General features: G+C 42.6%; 1 protein-coding gene across 5 annotated transcripts in view; it reads right to left on the bottom strand.

Moving 5' to 3' along the window:
• The window catches only part of PLD1 (phospholipase D1), a 301509-nt gene that overhangs the window by 114383 nt on the left and 164562 nt on the right, over positions 1–22564 (bottom strand). For 4 of the 5 annotated variants that reach the window (XM_029615277.1, XM_029615278.1, XM_029615280.1 and 1 more), the window contains 8 exons: positions 19001–19131; positions 17111–17256; positions 16318–16426; positions 10845–10910; positions 9026–9084; positions 6494–6586; positions 973–1125; positions 196–345 (listed from right to left, as the gene is read on the bottom strand). In XM_029615277.1, coding sequence (XP_029471137.1) covers positions 196–345; positions 973–1125; positions 6494–6586; positions 9026–9084; positions 10845–10910; positions 16318–16426; positions 17111–17256; positions 19001–19131 — 907 coding nt within the window. The remainder of the gene's footprint in view (positions 1–195; positions 346–972; positions 1126–6493; positions 6587–9025; positions 9085–10844; positions 10911–16317; positions 16427–17110; positions 17257–19000; positions 19132–22564) is intronic. The other variant, XM_029615279.1, reaches the window with a different exon arrangement.

The following is a 22564-nucleotide window of genomic DNA, read 5'->3' as shown; positions in this document are numbered from 1 at the left end:
TTTAAAAACAGTAAGTTAAGGACACAGTGTACATGGTTTATTATGAATGCCACTATTATTCCTCCTTTATTATGAACTGCTGATTAGGCAATTAACAGTGCTCTAAGGGGCATCAATAAAGATTTTTTTCATGGACAGTGGCTGGGAAAACAATTCTTTTTTCTTTTTTTTTAATTAGGCCCTTAAATCTCTTACCATTTTGCCAGTATGTTTTCCTGGACAGCTGCGTAGGACCCGAATCTGTGCTCTGTAAGGAAGTTTTTGCCATTTCTCCGAATAAATTCCTCAATGGCCTGCCCCCACCATCGAGCATGCCTGTAGCTGTTACACTTCAGAATCAGCGTCCTTAGAAAGACACAAGATGATTGTTACTGCCTTCCTTTGAATCAGAACAACAATATGGCAAAGAATGTATTTACTGACGCTTTTTATGTCTGCTGCCTTAGCACCTGGCTCCTATAAGACAGCTGGGAGGAAATGCTTCCCCAAAGGGTGCCCAGTGCTAAAACCTCATGCTGTGCAACCATGAAACAACAGCCCATCGTTCTGGGCTCAGTGCATGCTCTCACGATCCCGTCTTAGAGGTCCCTCCAAGCCCCCTTTTATTTCTTGTCAGGAACTCGTGTGCTTCCGAAGTGGCCTCTTGCGCTAAGGGAACTGAACAGTGGCTCGAGAGTTCTTGGCACACAGAAGCAAGCTCTGAATCACAGAGAAAATAACTTTCAAGCGTTATATACTGCATTCAAAGAACTGCACAGCCCTTGGGAGCATTTCAACCCCGTCAGCTTTTCTGAATCAATTTGAAATGCCTCTTTAACAGAAGAGAATTCTCCTGGGCATTTCACTATATTTATTGCTATGTTTCGCAAAGCCTTAAAAAAAGGACTTGGCCTGAGACAGAAGGAAAAAGACGACGAAGATGGGTTCTTTTTCCCCCTCCCCACCCCTCTTCCCTCCCTCTCTTCATCTCACCTTGAGAGATTGTCAATCCGAAGCCCATATTTAGTTTCTGTTTCTTTCCTGCCGATCTTAATGCTGAATTCTTTATCTACCAAGAGGACAAAAGAAATGGCACCGCTGTCCGTCTTCATGTAAAGTAAAAAGGAGTCTTTCACAACTAACCACCTGCAAAACCACAGAAACACAAGTCAGTCCTAAATCCTCCACAACGGCAGTTCAAAGGTCTAAGAAAATAAGCACATGTCTCCCCCCCCCCCCGAAGGAAATACGTTTAAACACACATAAAGGCACCGTATGCTGTATGCCCGTGCAATATATCCATGTTACCTTTCCGTAAACTGATATACAGTGCAGAGTACGCCCATCCTCTTCCTCCCTGAGGCTTCTCCCTCCGTCTAATGCAACATAACAGCCAAAACAAAGTCAAGGAGGGTCCATGGGCTTTTAACATCCCTGGACAATACAACAGGGTAGTGTGAGGATCAAAGACAGTAAATCAAAAAGAAGTGAAATACAATGTCCCCGAAAAGAAGGGAAACGAAAGTACACCTTTTTGTGTCCCCCAAATCCCTAAGACTGAATGCATTTTTATCTATGCATTTATTTTAATTTTTTTTTACTTTGAGGTACTGCTTTTGCTAAGCATACGTTAGGAACCAAACATTGTTATAGATCTTTTTTTTTTTTTCCCCTTCTTCTTTACATCACTGGTTCACACTCTAAATTAGTGGAATAAGCTCCAAGGTATACACACATATACAAATGTATGTTATGGAAAGCAATAAGATAGGTATGGAAAACATCAATGGAACAGGTAGAATTCCACTGCAGAACTGATCAGACTAAGCCCGGCCAGAACCCGTTTGGCTCCTCAGAGAAAAGCTCGTCTTTTACTCCAGTTGGAACGATGACCGAAATGTTTCCATTCCAGTTCTTTTCCTTTATTCGGAAAGATATGTGAAAGTGATACAAAAAAAAACATCAGCGGCAATTGACCTCTGAAAAGAAAGCCCTGGGACACAGCAGGCTGCTAGCAAATAGCAGAATTTTGTTGCCTCAGAACTCCACGAGGCGTGCTGTGAGCCAGCAGGATAAATGTGTCTCTTGGAGCAGAGTGATGGACACTTTGCTTTGGTTGGAAAGCTCCTGCAATTCCATTTTGTATCTGTTAGAAACTGAAAACTTGAATAAAAAAAAACTGATAAGTTTTCTTTTCAAATCCTGTTCATCCTGCCTTTTAATACGAATTTAAGAATTAAGGGGTCAATTTTGAAAGGCGCTTGCACGCGTCCATATGCGCGCAGTTCCTCCCTTTTCCTCTCTCCTCCCCAACCCCTAAACTAGCCCTACTAGTGTTTTTTGTTTGTTTGTTTTTTGAACTTACCTGCTCCTTCGGAGCAGAAGTTACACGCACTGACCGGCTGCTGGCACGCGCTTCCCCGGACAGGGCTTGATGGCCACTCTCCTGGCCGGCCCCCGCCCCGCCCCTCCCCCACCCCTGGCCCACCCCTTTTGGCTGGCCCAGCACTTCTTCATGTATCGGGGGTTACACACGTCGCCGGGCCCTTTTGAAAATGCGTGCAGCATGCATGCGTAGGGTCCGGCCATGCACGTAACCCCTGAATTTTACACGTGCGTGACTTTTAAAATTCGCCCGTAATATTAAATGGCTGGCCCCACAAAAAGTCTCGCCTTATTTGCAATGTAATTTCAGTAAATACTGAAACTGAGGTAGTTCCTTGCTAAAATTAATCATCATAACATTACTTCCAGGATTTCTAGTAATGCTGAGCTGGTTGAACAAAGCTTTTTAGGTTGATCTTCCCCTAGTTACCAGATCTGTCTCAAGTGAAAGCGGAGAAGAGGCATGGCTGTCCGTCAGATCTTCGGATGGTCTACAGATAGTGTTCCTTCCGATGCTTCTGACTGTCAGACCTGCAGCCTTCAGGGCCAGGCTTTATTTCCCAAGATCACATTCACATTAGTCTTTGCAACTTCTTAATGAAGGTGTTTACAAAGCATAATTTTATTGTCCTGGACTTCAGGCAAGAAAATTGTAAAGAGAAAAATGCCCATCCTCTTTAGGGTGCAGTAAAAAAAAAAAAAGCTGAGTTTTACCGGTTCACTAAAAACAGATCAGGCTCTCATTTCCAAAGAATGAAATCAGACTAACTGAAAGGTTCCAATGCCAAAAGTTATTCACAAAATCCTGAAACAAATTCATGGCAATAAAGTTTTGGACTTCATTCCAGAGATACATTTATTGCTGGGCTATCTGGACATTCAGCTATGCCTATTAAGGGAGCTTCACATTTAAAGGACTGTAATATATATAATATTAAAAAGAAAGGACCGTACAATATATCTGGTACTTTATTATAGCTTTTTTGGTTTATTTTTCTGGAGCAATGTCAGCAGAAAGGTCACATAAGAAGAGAGATGTTCCCAATTCTTCTGCACATGATCGAGGGAATGACCACAGAATGCTTTTAAGCTGTGATTTCTTTTACAGTTAGATCCATGGGTACAGGAGTTAAAATAAGCTGTGGGGCTTGACTGAAACAATGGTCAAGGAGATCTGCTATCAAAAGTACACTTGATGGGATTGCCTTTTGAAGAGATGAATACACCACCCCAACCTGGAGAAGACAGTCAATGATCTGGCTGAGAAAAAGATGTACTTTCTACATAGGGTTCTGAAACAAAGCAGGTTTTTCCACTTCAGTGTACACATCGTGTACACATCCCCAACAGAAATCTAAGATCAGCCAACAAAGCACTTCTAACGATTCCATCAGTCAAAACAGCAAGACTAACGCAGGTAAGAGAAAGGGTGTTATCCTTAGCGGGACCCATACTATGGAACTCCATGCCCTTGGAATTAAGACTACAACGAGAAAACAAAATATTCAGAAAAAATCTAAAAACTTGGCTATTTAAACAAACCTTTCAAAAAGAGAAGGGAGAATAGATTCCAGGGAATTGCAAGGTTCAAACCAGGGAAGTGCGAGATACAAAACACCCACACAAACTAAGGGTGTATCTTTTTTTTTTTTTTTTTAAATTGAATTCATCACCAAAGGATAAGCTAAATGTAGAGAATGAGTCCCAGACTCAAAACTGCCATATAATTGACCTGGACACAATAGTCATAACACTCATTTAACAACTAGCATTGATTAAAAACTCTGTTACCAAACCTAATGGCACCTGTGTAAACTGTTAGATTTTAATAAAATTACTTTTTGTGCCTTACTGTAAACAGTTGTGACGGTACCCACCTTAATGACGGTATAGAAAAGATTTAAAATAAATAAATAAAATAAATCAAAGGTCTATCAGAGGAAGGTACAGAGAAGGGCTACCAAAATGATAAGGGGAATGGAACAACCCCCCTATGAGGAAAGACTAAAGAGGTTAGGACTTTTCAGCTTGGAGAAGAGACGACTGAGGGGGGATATGATAGAGGTGTTTAAAATCATGAGAGGTCTAGAAACGGGTAGATGTGAATCGGTTATTTACTCTTTCGGATAGTAGAAGGACTAGGGGACACTCCATGAAGTTAGCATGGGGCACATTTAAAACTAATCGGAGAAAGTTCTTTTTTACTCAACGCACAATTAAACTCTGGAATTTGTTGCCAGAGAATGTGGTTCGTGCAGTTAGTATAGCTGTGTTTAAAAAAGGATTGGATAAGTTCTTGGAGGAGAAGTCCATTACCTGCTATTAAGTTCACTTAGAGAATAGCCACTGCCATTAGCAATGGTTACATGGAATAGACTTAGTTTTTGGGTACTTGCCAGGTTCTTATGGCCTGGATTGGCCACTGTTGGAAACAGGATGCTGGGCTTGATGGACCCTTGGTCTGACCCAGTATGGCATTTTCTTATGTTCTTAAATCAATTTAGCTGAATGCCAGTCTTTTCTCATGGCGCATTCCAACAAGGGCCAGAGATTCAAAAGTTAATTTAATCAATGTCACATTCCAACATGCGGTGTTCCTAAGTGTCTGAGAACTCTATAAAAGTGCAGTCTGCTCAGAAGACCATAGGTTTTAGCGGAGGAGACGGGAGTGCACATGGAACCTTTCATGAAAAACTGGATATTACACCTCATTCAGAACGCTTACTGGATAAGATTTCTTCCACCTCCAGCAATTTATTTTTAAATACAATTTTCCAGACAACACAAAGACTGTGGCCTTATTTTCAGCTGCAATGCACCAGTTGCAAACCATTTAAGAATGAATCAAAGGCATTTAAACCAATTACTTAATAATCCCAAATAAATTAGGTGTGTTTTCAACCGGTGCCGGATATGAAAACTGCATTAAAAACAATATTCACAATGGAGTTGTTGCTGACAATCCTGAAACTGTCAGATCAGGAGAGGTGTTTTTTGTCTTCTCTGGACTGTAAGGTGTCTACCTACTAGAGTTGCCAACTGGCTCCATTTTTCAAGATAGCTTGATTCAATTCTGTTTTTCTGCCCTATATTGTAATTCTGCACAGAAAAAAAATTTGTGCAAACCCCATTGAGACTTCTCATCAGATATAAATGTTTTGTTATTCAGGAGAATCATTACAGTACAGAACACTTCCTTTTGGCCTAGTGTCAGTTTTGACAGCCTTTCAAAGATTCTGCCTCCACTCTTTGCAGCTCTCTGGATTTAGTGGGGGGGGAGGGGTTACTAGTCATAACTCTATCCTTTCAAGTAACTTCAAGCCACAGACATGGTAGTAAGACAATTGCCTGATTACAGCTGGATTATCAGCTGGAAGGAGAGATTGACCACGCCACCAAAGGTTCTTTGCTATCTGGGTGCAAGGATCCTCTCTCAGCTAAAAATCGACTTAGGATGACAGAAAAGATCATGGAAACTCTAGTGAAAGACACAAGTTGGCCAAATAAATCTACATTTGTAATGACAGGACTGCATCTGAGAGACTTGGCCTTGATGGCTCCAGTAACATCCTTAGCCTGTTATGTTGGGAGGACCAGTTACTCGGGGGCACCTCAGCTGTACACGTTCTGGGAAAGGACAATGTTTCACGAGTAATTGGCTGAACAGACAGACCTAGAGGCCCTGGGAAACAGGAAAGGAAACAACAGATCTTCTTTTCGATTGGTGCTTGGTGGAGGAGTTTCTGTTATAGACTTGAAGGTTTCTTGAAAGAGCACAAAGCTAAATTGTGTTTAATGGAGAAGTCCAAACCAACAACTTTAAATCTGGCCCTACATTTGTTGGAAAAAGAAAAGTAAAACTTCATAGATACTGGCAGGTCCATGAAATCTGTGACTATCTGTAAATGTCTGAATGAAGAAGTCGGAGCATGCGAGCTGTGAAATGATGTTTTTGATACATCATCTGCAAATTTACTTGTATAATTTGATTTGAAAGGCAATATATTTCTCCCTGGTTCTAGTAGACAGGAAAGAGGTGCACAGGGAGTAAAACAAAGTGAGGGGAACTTACAAAACCATAAAACTGCTATCTGAATTGCACATTTATATGATACATAGGAAACAGTACCTCTTTGACCATCGATAACAGATCCTTCCTTGCCCACAGCAGTTTAAGCCAGGTATTCTGTAACCTCCGGACCGTTTCATTATCATCCCTTCTCTGATCAGAGAAACATGGATAATTATCAGATCATTTGGACAATAATGTTTTGTTAATATAGTCATGTAGAGCATGCATACAGATTAAGAGCCTCTCTCTCAAGTTACACTAGCCTTCTCGTTAGACACATTTTTTAAAATCTTAGAAAAAACAATTTTCCTGTGGCAGAAAAAAAAAAAAGTATTTCTAAATGTTGGCTAACAATGAACATCTAGTGCACCAATGGCAGCAGAGACTCCGCTAAATTATGCTTGTGGCATCAAAAGATCCAAGGGAGTCTTTTTTTTCTAAATGCTCCACATGCTGATAGCGTAGGTTTTGCTCATAAAACATTTTCTGGTCCAAGGGCCCAGCAGCAGTGCTGCGCTCCGCTATTCAGGAGACCCGGGTTTAACTCACGATCAGTCTCGTGCTCCTCGTGCCAGCAGGGACTGGGGGGTTGCTGCGGAGGCAACACGCTCAGTCTCTGAGAGGGAGGAGGTACCAGCCATCGCTTAACCGTCACCCTGGCTGGCTGCTTTAAGAATTCCCCTGCACCAGGCTTGAGAGGGAATTATATTGGATGCCAGTCAGCCAGAGAACCATGGCTGCAATGGCAAGGCTACATAGGAGGAAAATGGGGGATTAAAATTAAGGTAAATTGCTGCAGGTAGTTATGAATGAACACCAATTGCACCACAATCACAGGTGCAACAGGTTCCAGTTGAGTTGGAAGCCCAAAGAAAAAAAAATAGTATTTTGGATAAAAAATAAATAAATGTATATATAAATGTAAATGTATTTTATATTCCACTTTGTGGCACTTCAAAGCTAATTACATTTAGGTACTGTAGGTATTTCCCTATCCCCGGGGGCTTATAATCTAAGTTGCACCTGAGGCAATGGAGAGTAAAGTGACTTGTCCAAGGTCACAAGGAAGCAACACTGGGACGTAACGCTGGTCTCCCTGGCTTACAGCCCACTGCTCTAATCACTAGGCTACTCCTCCACTCAACGTATCTACAGATGTATTTATTTATGTAGATCTATTGAGCAAAGTATTGTGGGTGCCTTCTTAGTCCGTTTGGCTATGTAGGAATAAGGGTCAACAAACAAGCTGTAGGTGAGACCTTTTTATTGGACTAGCTCAATACATCTGTGATGAGCTTTTGAGAATGATCCTCCCTTCATCGGATTGATGATGAAGTGAGGAAAACTCTCAAAACCTAAATCAGAGATGCGTTGAGTTAGTCCAATAAAAGGGAGTCACCTACAATTTGTTAGTTGACCCTAATTTTGTACATATACTGCTGACATGGTCAATGTTGCCTACGATTAAAGGGCGGGGCTACAAAGTATATTTTCAGCATATCTACAGGAAGTACAGACTACAGAAGCAATTGCCTTTCATTGCCAAGTCTGCTTTAAATTTGTTTCTGAGATGCTGATAGCTGCTCAGTGGCCTATTTATAACTAGCCAGAGTGGGAGTCCAGACGCAGGTATACCGTCAACTTCTCAACAAAGAGGTTAAAGGACTGAACGGTTATCAAAGAGAACCAGATTACCTCTCTTACAGGTGATCAGTCGCTTACTCCAGTTCTCTGCTGTGCAGCGCAGGGACACGTGTCCTTCCCCACACACCTCTGACTTCATGCTGTATTCCAGTTTTCAGCACCATCAGTCTAACACTCACCATGATTTTGCTTATATGTGCAGTACTGACAATTTAGAGGTTTGTATACTTTTTTTGTTTACATGGCCTATATTACCTTTATGTAAGCCTACTGTCAGAAGGAAAAGGCAGCTTATGAGATCTGTTTGTGTGTGTGTTCCCTCTTAATAACTTTTGTGTTTGGTGTCCTATCCACATTAAATTTTCAAGACAGATCTTGGTGTGTGGGGTGGAGGGGGGAGGGGAACATACGATGATTCTGAAAGGGGTGGGAGGTTTTCGGATTCACAGATACACAGAGCACACACATACACACACACTCCAGAAAGTAGGCTTTATCAAGCCTACTTGATTTTTTTTTTTCTTTTTACTGCAATTGCTACTTCAGCCACTTGTAAGGCACTGCAGGCCTCTCCTATGCCTGTCTCTCCGGACGCACAATAACTCCAGTGTCCTTGGGTCCAACTGGAGTCAAATTTGGGAGCGGAGATGGAGCATTGTCCTGGCACCTATCTTTTTGATAATCACCTTAATCCAATAAAAGTCAAGTTTGAGAAGTGCTCCCTCCAAATCCATGCATATTGCAAGGTTTCTTCTCACTTGATTTTCTCTAGAAAAGCATAGCAATCCAGGCTCTCAATATTTTGATATCCAAAAGCATGAGAACACTTCCAGCAACTGTTAGATTACAACTTTTGGACATGTTTCATTTCAAACTTAAGCAGAAAACAAATAACCCTAGTGCTCTTTGCAAAGTGCAATTGAAGTAGCTCGCATCTCGACTTACATTCCCTTTGGTCCAAGGTCATGGATAAAAGACAGCTGGTTTACGTCAATGAATTCCATCTGAAATAAGAACGTATGATAATTTAAAACACAACTGATGGGGCCATAAGTAACCTGGTTTGGAACATCTTGTAACTTCACATGAAAACGTTGGTTAGAATTATACAGTTCAATCGTTCATTAATACAATGGTAATACAATACAGCGGCAAAAGCTTTTCTGCTAGGATTCAGACATCTTCTATAGCAGAGTTGTCTAATAGTCACTGGACATGTTTCTCAGATTTCAAAGTGCAAGAAAGATGGGTCAGAGAAGAAAGGAAAATAATTTCCTTTCAATACTATCATGGCTTGCTACTAAGGCACTGCTTTAAATTATTTCCAGATCTTCCTATCTCTGGGTCATGGGAAATTGAGTGGCCTTAAAAATAAAATCTTCCAGTTTGGGTTCTGAACCCTCACATCATGACTTGCGTACATTAAGGGCCAGATTTTCGTACTTACGGGCGGGCGTAGATTTTATAACATGCGTGTGCAGCCGCGTGCATGTTATAAAATCCGGGGTCGGCGCGTGCAAGGGGGCGCACACTTGTGCGCCCCCTTGCGCGTGCCGAGCCCTAGGGGAGCCCCGATGGCTTTTCCCCGTTCCCTCCGAGGTCGCTCTGAAATCGGAGCGGCCTCGGAGAGAACTTTCCTTCCGCACCCCCCACCTTCCTCTCCGTTCCCCTCCCTAACCCGCCCCCCAGCCCTACCTAAATCCTCCCCCCTACCTTTATTTTATTTACGCCTGCCTCTGGGCAGGCGTAGGTTGCACGTGCAGGCGCGCAATCCCCGGGCCCAGCAGCAGTGGAGAGGCCTCTGGTCACGCCCATACCCCGCCCCCGGACCGCCCCGCCCGTACCCCACCCATTTTTTCAAGCCCCGGGACTTACAGGCGTCCTGGAGCTTGCGTGTGTCACCGGGCCTGTGCAAAATAGGCTCGGCGTGCGTAGGCTTTGAAAATCTGCCCCTAAAATACTGTGAAGCTTGATGGTATTTCAGGGATAAAAGTGCACAAGAGACGCCCGCTAGAAACAGTGTAACAGAGCAGGAAGATGTGCTGGTGGTTCAGTAGCAGCAGCAACCCCTGCCGAGCTAAGCACGGCTGCAATGCCTGGACATGGAGATAGCAGGCACTGTGTTAGAAAAGTTCTTTCAGAAGGTAAGGTTTATCTGGGGTAAGCTGCTGGGTCATTGGTCATTCTGTGCGTTGCCACACGGAGGACCCAAGTTTGAGAGCCAAGTATGACTTTCACTCTCTGGACCAGGCAGGACTTGGGTGCTGCAAAAAAAAAAAAAAAAAAAAAAAAAAGCATCCACAGCACAAGGTGGAGAGGAAGGCCCAGCCACTGCTCAATGGTGACACATACTGGCTAGGACTAGGGCCCACATATACTGAGCTCCTTGCCAAGGGCCATCCTTACCGTAGCTAGGCTAGGGAAGGTTATGAAAATAGGAAAAAAATACCCCATGAAGGCTCATGGTACCGTTGCCCAGGAGAGTCTGGTTCCAATTGAACTGGAAGAGGAAACTACTTGGCTGAAAAAAATCGATTTGTATCTGCAATTCTATTCTACTATGTGCAGATAAAGGTCCTATAGTATTTGTGGCAAGAGTAGTCATGTTATACGTCACTCTAACAGTTGAGAAAACTGAACTCAAAGCACTGCACCTAATACCCAAATTATAAAATGGAAACAAACAGCAGGAGCATGTCACAGTTATTGTAATCATTTGCATCAACAGGTACCTACATCTGATGTTTTAAGTATTTCAACTTACTGTTGCATGGTAATTCCTGTACATGGGCATTTTTAATAGCTTTGTTAAATAATCTTCCAATTGTTTCTGCAATAAAGAAATCAAAATCTAATTATGTTGCACAAATTAAGCAAAGCAGAATTCTTTGGAAACATATATAGCGAAACTTTAACATAGTTCTCACTTCCTCTGAAAAACACAAAGGAGTCTTGAGTATGCTTTAGAAACTCCCTTCATAATTTTAATTTTTGAACTTCTTTTTTTCATTTAGGAGCATTGCTGTTGGGTTCATTTACAGCTCAGCCTATGGCAGAATCTGCCCATGTGCGTTATTGGCTTAGCTCAAGTTTTTCCATGTCACTTCCTGTCCAGCAGGAACTTGCCCCAAACCAGCTCATTGCTCTTTAGAAAATGCTAAGGACCAGTGCCATGGGAATAGGGAACAGTTTTTCGGCTGCCCCCTATGGACAAGCACCCCGCAGCAGAGAATGGTGATCCATGGCCCACCTGCTAATTTTACTTATTTGCAGAATATAAAAATGCAGTTTCCTTTCTGGATTCCATTGTGCTTGTCCTTGGCTGCAGCTAGGAGTATTTTTGAGTTTTGTTTTTTTTTACCCTGATTTCCTACAGGGAAACTGACCTTATAAGATCATTGAATCTATCTGCCCTCTTTCCCCATCCCCCACCCAATGACCTTTTCAACCGTTCATCCAACTTCATCCACATTTGTGTCACAGAGAATAGAGTGCCCGGTGATCCTCGGTTCAAACTCATCGTGTGCCCTCAATGCGCCCAACACCTACAGTCCTTTTTTTTATTGTCGAGACGCTGCAGATGTCCACAAGATGGCCCTGGTCGAAGTCCTCGGGTTAGAGAGTTAGGAGAAGGGCCTACCATTCAATACAACACCTCCACTGAGGCTTGCTGGAGTGGTGAGCTCCTGGTTGCATAATGGAGGGGGAGTAGAGAAGCAGTATGGCATTTTGGTTTGGAGTTGGAGGAGGAAGGAGCTGTATTTTCCCCTATTTTTAGTTTAAGCCTCCCAGCCTGACCTTTAGCAGCGAGGATTTTCCCTTACCAGTGCACTCCCTACTTGAAAGGGTTTGCCTCGGGATTTTGAGTACAGTGGACTGTTCTTGGTGAGGTCAGTTTTTGGAGTTTTTTTTCTCTTTTGTGACTCCTTGGTTCTGAAGACCTACTGAGCCCCTTGCCATTCATGGCGGGACAGTGGTGACTCACCAGAAGAAAGAGAATTTCTCCTTGGAGTTAAGAAGACTTTGGGTTTTGAAATTTTTTTTTTATCCTAAGTGGGAGTTTTTGAGCCATCCTTCCTTACCCACAGACTGGGAAAAAGGAAGATCTGATTATTCCCAGCCTAAAGGCCTTTTCCACAGGGAAGACCAATGGAGCATTTGGGAGAGGAGATCTGGAGTAGGAGAATCATGTCATCTGGAGACCCCCACAGGATGCCCCACCCTGGGACACAAGACACTGACTGGATCGGGAGTTCAACTGGGACCTCAGGTATTGTTTGGGGAAGGGATTCCAGCATACATAGGATACCCCGGCCCACCTGGGACACTAATCTTTCCACTCAATGGAGAGTAAACAAAGCTCAGGACCCAGGAATGAGGGACACATCCACAGAGAGTGATAGAGAGTGATAGAGAGTGACAGAGAGTGATAGAGATAGAAAAGACATTTGATCCAAGAGAACATCTTTATTGATGCAAATTGATTATTTTGAACCCCGTTCTTTTGAGTGTACCTATCCCAAAGAGCAGCTAACAACACACAGGGAAGGGATTCCACCTCCACTCCTGTGCCTTGAAGGATAGCCTCCCCCCCCCCCCCCCCCCATTAGACAAGAACCCACACCTTGGAGCAAAAGGACTGGTGACTTTACAATCGGGACTTAGCCCCATGATTTACTGTGGCCCCAGCGAAGTTCAGCACACGCCCTGTATTGGGGTTACATAATTATTATTTCCTATAGGAAAATAAGGCAGTTCACATAAGGTGAAATCTCAGGGAGGTCAGAGCACATTTTGATGTCACTGAGCATTGCTAAATCTGCCCTGACATTGGACAGTGCCTGTGGTCACCTGCTGATTACATTTCTTGCATAGTTTTCTATGCAGAAAAACTGCTTCTAATATTTAATAATGCACTCTCACAAAAATTCACATAATGAATGTTGATGACCATGTACAATGTTCTGCACCATCATGAAATGTTTATCTTTGTCCTTGCCCTGGGTGTTAGTTCTGGTAGGAGAGTCCCTGTTCATAAGAGTCAAGAGTTTTGGAAGAAAAGACTTTCCTTTTGTGATACTACTCAGGGTTATCTCTCAAGATTTTCACTCAGGGGTAGATTTTAAAAGCGTGCGTGCGGGCATATATGTGTGCGCGCGCTACCCAGTGTGCACACGTGTAGGCCCGATTTTATAACATACACGCGCAGGCGCGCGCATGTTATAAAATCTGGGATCGGCACGCGCAAGGGGGTGCACAATTGTGCACCTTGCGCGCGCCAGCCTGCTCAGAACCGCGCTGCCTTCCTCCTTTCCCTCCTAGGTCGCTCTGAAATCGGATTTACGCATGTAACCTTTTTAAAATCCAGCCCTCAATGTCCCATCTATAGGATGCCTTACAGGTAGTCTCAGTTTGAGGCTTTCTAATTGTGCGATAAGGTGAGATAACTGAGACGTGAAAGAAATGTAGCCTGGGAGAGAAGGAAGGAGCAGAATAAAAAATCTTGAAGTGATAAGTGAATAGGAAAGTGAAAATTCACCCCACAATTTTTATAAGGAGTTGCTTGCATAAAATTAGATAACATACACCTACGTAGAATGTACATGCATGCATGCTATTTTATAAACATCAAAAATATTTTGGTTTCATGCACACATTTACCTTCACAAAATAAGGAATTGAGGCCAAGAGGGATGCATGAAAGTTGATATTTTATAAAAGATTTATGCAAATATATTTAGCAACTTATTCATGCAATTTTACATCCCCTAATTATCTAGTGCGAATGATATCAGATGCATCTGTTCTCTGCTATTGTCGGATGGGAAGTCTGGGTGAGCTGGGTGAGTTCAGGATGAGGTATTAGGAGGGTCTCAATGAACTGGGTGAACTAGTAGAGGTAGCAGCAAACTGGTAATTTCTAAAATAGGTAGAAAAAGTATGCATTTTTAATGCACTACCAATATTCGCTCATAATGAAACATACATGTGTATGCTGGGAGCAGACATAGGTGCATTTTATAATCTGCATGTAACTGATATGTGCAGGCTATAAAATACTGTAGTAGATCTCCACACAGACATATATGCGCTTATATAGGGCTGCGTGGAATTCTTTGAAAGTTATCCTCCCCAAATAGAAAGAAAAGCCAGATACGTTTGACAACAGCATAGTGCATATGTTGAAGGTCACATTTTTAAATGATTGTTAGGAGATCAAATCTTTGGGCTTACAATTAACATTCTTCACTTTTAGATGTTCTCTCTCATTGTTTCAGAGGATTGGTTAAAAAGATGGCTAGATCTCTAAATACTGTGCCAAATTCAGATCACCAAAATTATCACATCATAAGACCATTGTACTAAACTGCGGCTGACTGCTGGAGAATAGCCTGCTTTCAATACTGGGCCATGTACAAAATGTGCGAATGGCTTCATGGGGATTTCTTCTGCAGTAAAGTCCATGCAAAATCGCAGACTTTATCTTCCGGCATTGCATGATTTTCTGTTCGTAATTTGCCATGCCAAAATTGCAAATCAGCTGATTTGCATGCATCTTGAGCTCATTAGCAATTTTCTAGAATTTCTGCGAATGGTTACACGAATGCAAAATTATGTGCAGAAAAACAGAAAATGTCGTGCATTAAAATTTGCAAACGTGATTACCAGTGCTATTTGTCATTCTTAAAAGTGTAATAGCTCTGCGAAGCTGCTGGTAATTTAGTACATTGGCCTCTAAATGACTTAAATATGATTTTCCTTGTTTTCTCTCAGCTTTTTTTTTTTTTTTTTTTACTGTGTTTGATTTTTTCACGCATTCTGCTGTAGTTTAAAACTGAAAACCCTGATAATGCAATACTTATGACCCAGTGTCAAAATCTATAATTTCCAGTACTCAATGAAAGGATCTGCTTGGGGGAATTTACCAAGATTAAGCCCTAAATTCTTTTTGCAAGGTTTCTTCTCTTTGACCTACTAAGGATCCAGTGGGAGAGCAGTTTACACAGAAGGTTCTTGAATTTTGTAGGAGTTGCAGGGCAGTTTCAAAGGAAGATAACTCGGGCACTGACAAATCTTATTGAAGAGCCCTGATCATTTCTATCAATAGCTTTCTTTAAAAATACTTCTTCCAAACTGTATAGTGCTACAGTGGTGCAAAATTTCAGAATTTGCCCTAGCATGAAAAGTTTATTTTTACAGGAAAAAATGTTTGTTATTCTTAACTTCCTTTTTGGAATTTGTTAGCATAGTAAGATTATTTTGAGAGGGAAGACTTAGTGGTTCTACCAATTGGGATTTCTTTCACTGAGAGCTGTAGGCAAATCTGTTTGTTTTCCCAATACTCTTTGCACCCATTCCTGGGGGAAGGGAAGACTGGGTGATTATGGCTCCAGCAGGGTACGGATGCCCTCTTATTGGTGGAATTTTGTCATTGCTTTCTACAGCCCGCAACACCTGGACTTCTCTCATCCAGGTACTAGCGAGGCCTAACCTTGCTTAACTTCTGAGATCTAACAAATTCAGGCTCCCCCCTATGCCGGTACAGCTGGGGAAACCAATTTAAAAGGAGTGGAACGTGCCAGCCCTGTAGTATGTGTAGCACAGGATTTAACACAGCTGAAAGTCGGACTATGTCGATCTCGCATTCTAAAACTGGTCAAGAGATTCAGAATAAAAGACATTCTTTGAATGAACTTAAGACGAGAAGCAGAAAAATAATCAGCAAAAAAAGCAATTATGTGCATGATATCAAAAGCATTCAAGGTCACAAAGTGGAAAGCATATTCCAGAAAAGTAAAAAATAAAAAAAGTCTGCTAAAATCTGCATATCAGTATTTCAATTATTATAGAAGTAAGCACTCCTAATATACAGATACATACATACATACATATATATATAATAGAATCTCTTGGATCGGCAGGAAAATCTTCCAGGCAATCTGGCCATGTTAAAACGTATTACTGTGCTCAGATTGTCCTCTCGGAAAAATGCAATTTCCCACCCAAAAGATCGCATGGGCTTCCACAATGCAGGTTCTTTTAGCTGGATTGCAAGGGGCACATTCAGGTGTGAGAGGAAAACACTTTTGAACGCAAGCAAATCTATTATACCTTTCACGGCCACCGGCACAAAATAGAATGTGCAAGGTAGGAGTACACAATACTTTGGCAGATACACAGATCTCTGAGAAAATTGCTCCTATTGTTCACTATGAGAGAAACAAAAGACCATTTACCCGTCTACTGGAGACCTGCTCTTCCCTGGCCATGACTTCAGAGGTCCGGGGAAGAGACGGCATCTGTCTTGCTTCTCCCCGCCGAATGGTTTGTCTTCTAACCGTGTGACTAGAAAGGTAGCATTTGCACATCATTCATGACCTGTCCCGCAATACGTTCCAGTACATTTCATTTCTATGAATCCCAAGCACTAAGCTGGACCTTTCTCGCCTTTGGGCTTTCTCCTTGCTGAAGCAAACTCCCTTATTGTGCCTAAGGAGTTCCCCCTTTGGGCAAACTTCCAGTCAAATCAAACATCCATCTACTTAAAAATGGGCTTATCCTAATACCTGATTCCTCAACTGTCCTGTTTTCCGTTCATTATCAGAGACTATGTATTAGTGATGTATATTCAATTGAAACAAAAAGTATAAAATGTGATGAAAAGCCCGTTTTCGTTTAGTTGGAAAATGGCGCACACTATTAGCATATAGTATGCCCTATTAGTAAATATTGTGTATTATTTGCAAATAGTATGCACTATTTCCCAAAACCTTAGAAACGAAAAAAAATAAAAATCCTGAAAATGAAAAATGAACAGAAAATTTCCAAAAAATGAAAAAACAAGACAAAAAAAATTAGTGCGCATATCTCTAATCTGTCCTGAACGCTGATTATTTTGTGGCTTCTTCTGAGGCATCCTGGTTAAAGCCCCCATCTAAAAATCATAAATAAATAAATAATAGCACAAAGAATGGTTTCTATCAAATCTGGGTTGCAAATGCTTACTTTCTGAATGACTGCAGCAGTTACCTTCGTATAGGAATAGGGATTCGGATGAAAGCTTTGTATCTCAGAAGTTCTCTGTGCAGGTCTTGAAAGTGCTTGAATTTCCGTTTTACTTGCCATGTGAATTCTCCATGGTTTAACTCGATAGTGTAAATGTTTGGACTTGGTACCTGCAGAGAAAAACACGCATAAAAAAAATCGTTCCGGTGTATACATGAAGAACTTTAGAGGTGTGTAAAGTCTTCTCATATGTTCTCACCTTCACTTTGCACTGATATAAGGCGATTGCCTCTTGTTACGTCTTTTATAAGATTTTAAGAAGGGAAGAAGGGTTTAGAATAAACGATATGGCAAGAGCATAAGCGGGTGAATTTTAAATGGGCCGCGAACGTAAAAAAACGGGGCTCACGCGTATGGCTGGGCCTTGCACACGCTGCGTGCATTTTCAAAGGGGTCCAGCCACGCGCATGGCCGCTGTGCGGGGGAAACGCGCGCCAGCAGTCGGCCGGTGCGTGCAAGCTGCTTCTACTCCAGCGGACCAGTAAGCAAAAAAAGAAAAGGTAGAAAAAAGCGTTTAGGGGGTGGGGAGGTAGGGAAGTTCCCACCCAGTCTGCTACTTAATTGGCATGGACTGGGAGGGAACTGGGAAAGGCCAGGGTGCATCGCCGCGTGGAAATTGCAGAAGTCCTCCCCCCCTCACGCGCTCCACCTGCGATGCTCGTGTGGATTATAAAATCTGGCGCCAATGTGCGCGCGGCCCACGGATTTTATAGCAGGTGCACGTGGCGCGTGTGTTATAAAATCAACGGGTCCATGTGCGCACGCCGGGAAGCACGCCCACGTGGACGCACGCACGCACCTTTAAAAATCTACCCCCAGATGTGCTATATTGGGTCAGACCAAGGGTCCATGAAGCCCAGTATCCTGTTTCCAAAAGTGGCCAATCCAAGTCACAAGTACCTGGCAAGTATTCAAATATTAAATAAATCTCAAGCTCCTATTGCTTATTAATTAATAGCAGTTTATGGATTTTTCCTCTAGGATTTTATCCAAACCTTTTTTAAATCCAGTTAAACTAACTGCTGTTACCGCATCCTCTGACAATGAATTCCAGAGCTTAACTATGCGCTGAGTGAAAAAATTTTCTTTGATTTGTTTTAAATGAGCTACTTGCTAACTTCATGGAGTGCCCCCTGGTACTTCTATTACCTGAGAGAGTAAATAACTGATTTACATTAACATGTTCATGTCCTTTCATGATTTTGTAGACCTCTATCATATTCCCCCTCAGTTGTTTCTTCTCCAAACTTAACAGCCCTAACTTCCTTAGCCTTTTCTCACAGGGCAGCCGTTCCATGCCCCTTATTTTGGTCTCCCTTCTCTGTACCTTCTCCATTGCAACTATATCTTTTTTGAGATGTGGCGACCAGAATTGCACACAGTATTCAAGATGTGGTCTCATGGAGCGATACAGAGGTATTATGACATCCATTGTTTTATTTGCCAGTCCCTTCCTAATAATTCCTAACATTCTGTTTGGTTTTTTGATTGCCACAGCACACTCAAAAGAGGAACTTTTTATCCTCTTTAAATGTTTTGTCTCAATCGTGGGCAATTTTGGTAGTGTTACAGATAAAATCATGATGGCCCCAGATCTGCAAAACCCTTTCTACGTGGGGAAAGGGTGGAATATCAGAGATATCTGCTCTGCAGCATTGGTTTTCAATTTTTTTGTAAATGTATTTATCCACACTTGATTTCTTGCAATTCAGCAAAAACCATTGTTTTTGCATGTTTCATAAATGATATTTGTGGGCGTACGCGGTTAGAGATGTTTCTTTTGGTACCACGTGGATTACAGACTTTTTATGCCACTTACTAATAATCCAGTTAATGTAGGACGGAAGCTCTGACCTTTGATGTTGAAGTGAAGCGTTCTACTTCCAGGACTCGCACTTTAATTGGACATCCGGTTAGATATGTTTGTATATTGGGCTCTTTGAATCCTTGTGTATTGTAAATGGTGGAGAAAGGAATTACTGTGCCTGATGGAAAACATGAGAACACAGGGTTTAACTGTCTTCAAATGAAGGCATACAAGAACAGAATAAGCGCTATTTATTCAAAGTGTAGTCCGCCAGGCTGCCGAATGGATTAAAGCCTTGAACTACCGTGGTTCTAATTCCCAACAGAGCCTTATAATGTGAATGGAGAAAGATTGCACTGCTAACATACAGTCACAGCATGTTGATACAAAATCCCAAGATGAAAAAAAACAGCTGACTGTAGGTGACTTTTTAATTTTCCGAACAGCATTTAAAACACATACGGCCGGATTTTAAGAGGAACGCGCAACCCGGCGCACACAAATGCACGCCCGATTTTATAACATGCGGGCGCAGGTTATAAAATCCAGGGTCGGCGCACGCAAGGGGGTGCACAATTGTGCAACTTGTGCGCGCCGAGCCATGCAGCCTTCCTCCGTTCCCTCCCGCCACCCCCACCTTCCCCCTCCCTTCCCCTACCTAACCCACCCCCCCCAGCCCTACCTAAACCCTCCCCTTATATTTATCTTATAAGTTGCGCGCCCCGGACAATGGCCGACCCGCGATCCCGAGCACAGCGGCAAATGGCCGGTGTGCCTGAAGGCTGCTGCCCCGCCCCTTTTTCAAGCCCTGGGACATATGCATGTGCCGGGCCTCGCCCACATCGCCGGGCCTATACAAAATAGGCTCGACGCGTGCAGGAGCGGGTTTTGAGGGATATTTAGTAGTGCGGCCACACTACTGAATATAGCCGGCTATCTTAAAACAGCCAAAAAAATTTACCCGGCTAACTTTAGGACAGTTCTTTAGTGCGACCAGAGCTAGTTGTATAAATTATCGGGCTAACTCTGAATATCAGTTATCCAGATAACTTAGCAAGTTAATATAGCTCCTCCCAGAAACCCGCCAACGTTATCTGTCTAAATTTTAGCCGGATAATAAAGATATCTGGCTAAAGTTTAGCTGGATAAATGCCCAAAATTTTCAAAGGTTGGCATTTAGCTAGATAACCTGTGTGTTATTTGGCTAAATGACACTGAATATGAACCCCATGGGGCAGATTTTTAAACCAGTGCGCACGGGGTACATTTGTGCACACTATCCGGCGCGCACAAATGTACAACCGATTTTATAACATGCGCGTGCTGCCACGCGCATGTTATAAAATCCGGGGTCAGCGCACATAAGGGGGTGCACACTAGTGCACCTTGCGCGCGCCAAGCCCTAGGGGAGTCCCGATGGCTTTCTCTGTTCCCTCCGAGGCCGCACCGAAATCGGAGCGGCCTCAAAGGGAACTTTTCTTCTGCTCCCCCTCACCTTCCCCTCCCTTCCCCTATCTAACCCACCCCCCCAGCCCTACCTAAATCCCCTCCACCTTATTTCAAGTATTTATGCCTGCCTCTGCCAGGCGTATCTTGCGTGTGCTGGCCAGCTGCCGGCGCGCCATCCCCCGGCACAGCCGCTGTGCAGGAGGCCTCGGTCCCGCCCCCGGACCTGCGCCACGCCCACACCCCGCCCCCACCCTGACCCTTTTTCGAAGCCCCGGGACATACGTGCGTCCAGGGGCTTGCGTGCACCGCCAAGCCTATGCAAAATAGGCTCGGCATGCGCAGGAGGGTTTTTAAAAGGGTTACGCGCATATATTACGCAAGTAATCCTTTGAAAATCTACCCCCATATATATAGTAAAGATAATTTGTTGTACAAATGCTGTAAACACACCAGAGTAATATGCATCAATATTAATTCAGGACTGTGGAGTGAAATATTTTATAAGGAACACAAGACGTCGATAGGGGACAAGATGATTTCCAAGCAGAGACATGGTGTGCTAGGAGCTCTTACCTATTCCTTATTTCTGTTTTGCATGATGCTGCATACCATGTGAAAGGTGAAAGTCCAGGAGGTGTCCCCTGCTACCTACTCTTCTGACCCTTCTCAGCTCAAGATTGTTGGTTCCTAGCCCCCGCTGGGCCATTATCGCCAATTGCTGGTTCCTTGGGTGGAGGAGCAGAGGAGTGTGCGGCCCTCTTTACGGACACTGACATCTCTCTGAGCCTGGCGTGCCAATTACTCCATCCCCTCCACAGCTGGTATCACCGACGGGACCAGCCTTGCTGCCATGTGGGCAGTTTCAGATAGTGATGGATCGGTGGCTTCTGGGGAGGCTCCTCTCACTGATATGAGTCCTCTAGTTGGGAGTCTGTCTGCAGGACTTGTGGAGCTTCCGGGAACGCCTGGGGATGCCGGGCTTGTTGTAGAGACTGCAGCAATTGCACGGATCCAAGCCTCAACGCCACTGTGGGGAGCAGAGGAATTTGGAGGCCTTCCATTGCCTCCCACCAAAAAAAGTTTGAGGAATCCTATTGTTTCTCCTATGCTGGATAGGCCTACTATGGTGACTTTGGATTCAGTTTGGTCTGCTTTAATGACCTTAGAGAAATCTATTTCCTCCCTGGTTGGCATCACTTCAGTGCCTTGAAATTGATTATATATATCAGAATTGCTGGTTTCCAAAATGGAGAAAAGATAGCTGACATGGGCAATCAAATTGCTACTTGCCAAAATATTTAGAAGAATTTAATTCAATCTGAATCGATTCATTCTACAAAGTTAGAAAATATTGAGAATTCCCTTCACTATTTAAATCTCAGAGTTTTGAATTTCCCATTGAGTGATTGGTTTTCCCCATTGGATACCTTTAAGAAATATGCTTCAGAAGTCCTAGAGATTCCATCCGACCTCATGCCTTCTATTGCTAAACTTTACTTTTTAAAGAATTCCAAAGTGGATTTCAATGTTTCTATCCACCAGCCAAGTTTGAATTTAACAGAGATTTTAGAATCTTCTACTGATCCAGTGATCTCTAATCGGGGGACATTAATTGTTTCCTTTGTTTTTTCCAAAGAACGTGACTTTGTTCTAAAAATGTTTTTTCGCCACAGAACATCACTATTTTTTGGTCAATGTGTATGGATGTATCCAGACATCATACGTGCTACGCAGGAAAGAAGAAAAAATGTGTTATGAAGTGTCAAGAGTTTGTATCCCTTGGCGCTAAATTTATTCTTCGTTATCCCTGCAAAAGTATTTTCACTCATCAAAATTCTAAGCTTATATTTTTTGATCCTCTTTAATTGAGACTTAGGATTTTGTACAGTGATATACAATATCTGTATATATTTCTTATTTTTCTTTTGTGTATTCCAAGTCTCAATGTTTTTTTCTATCAAAAGTGTATTCTTGTGTTATTTTTTGAAATGAATAAATACTTATTAAAAATAATAATAATAATAATAATAACACAAAGCTATTGCCTTACTTCTTTTGATGACGGTATATCTGCTTAAGAAAATAGTAAAAGCAATCAGCACTACCACAGACACACAAGAATCAAGCCTTACCAGTAGGCTATTGTATATTTGTTTAATTGT

Source organism: Rhinatrema bivittatum, chromosome 9 (assembly GCF_901001135.1).
Source record: "Rhinatrema bivittatum chromosome 9, aRhiBiv1.1, whole genome shotgun sequence".
Taxonomy (NCBI): Eukaryota; Metazoa; Chordata; class Amphibia; order Gymnophiona; family Rhinatrematidae; genus Rhinatrema; species Rhinatrema bivittatum.
Note: the sequence above shows the minus strand (reverse complement) of the source record. Positions and strands in the feature narration are given on the sequence as shown.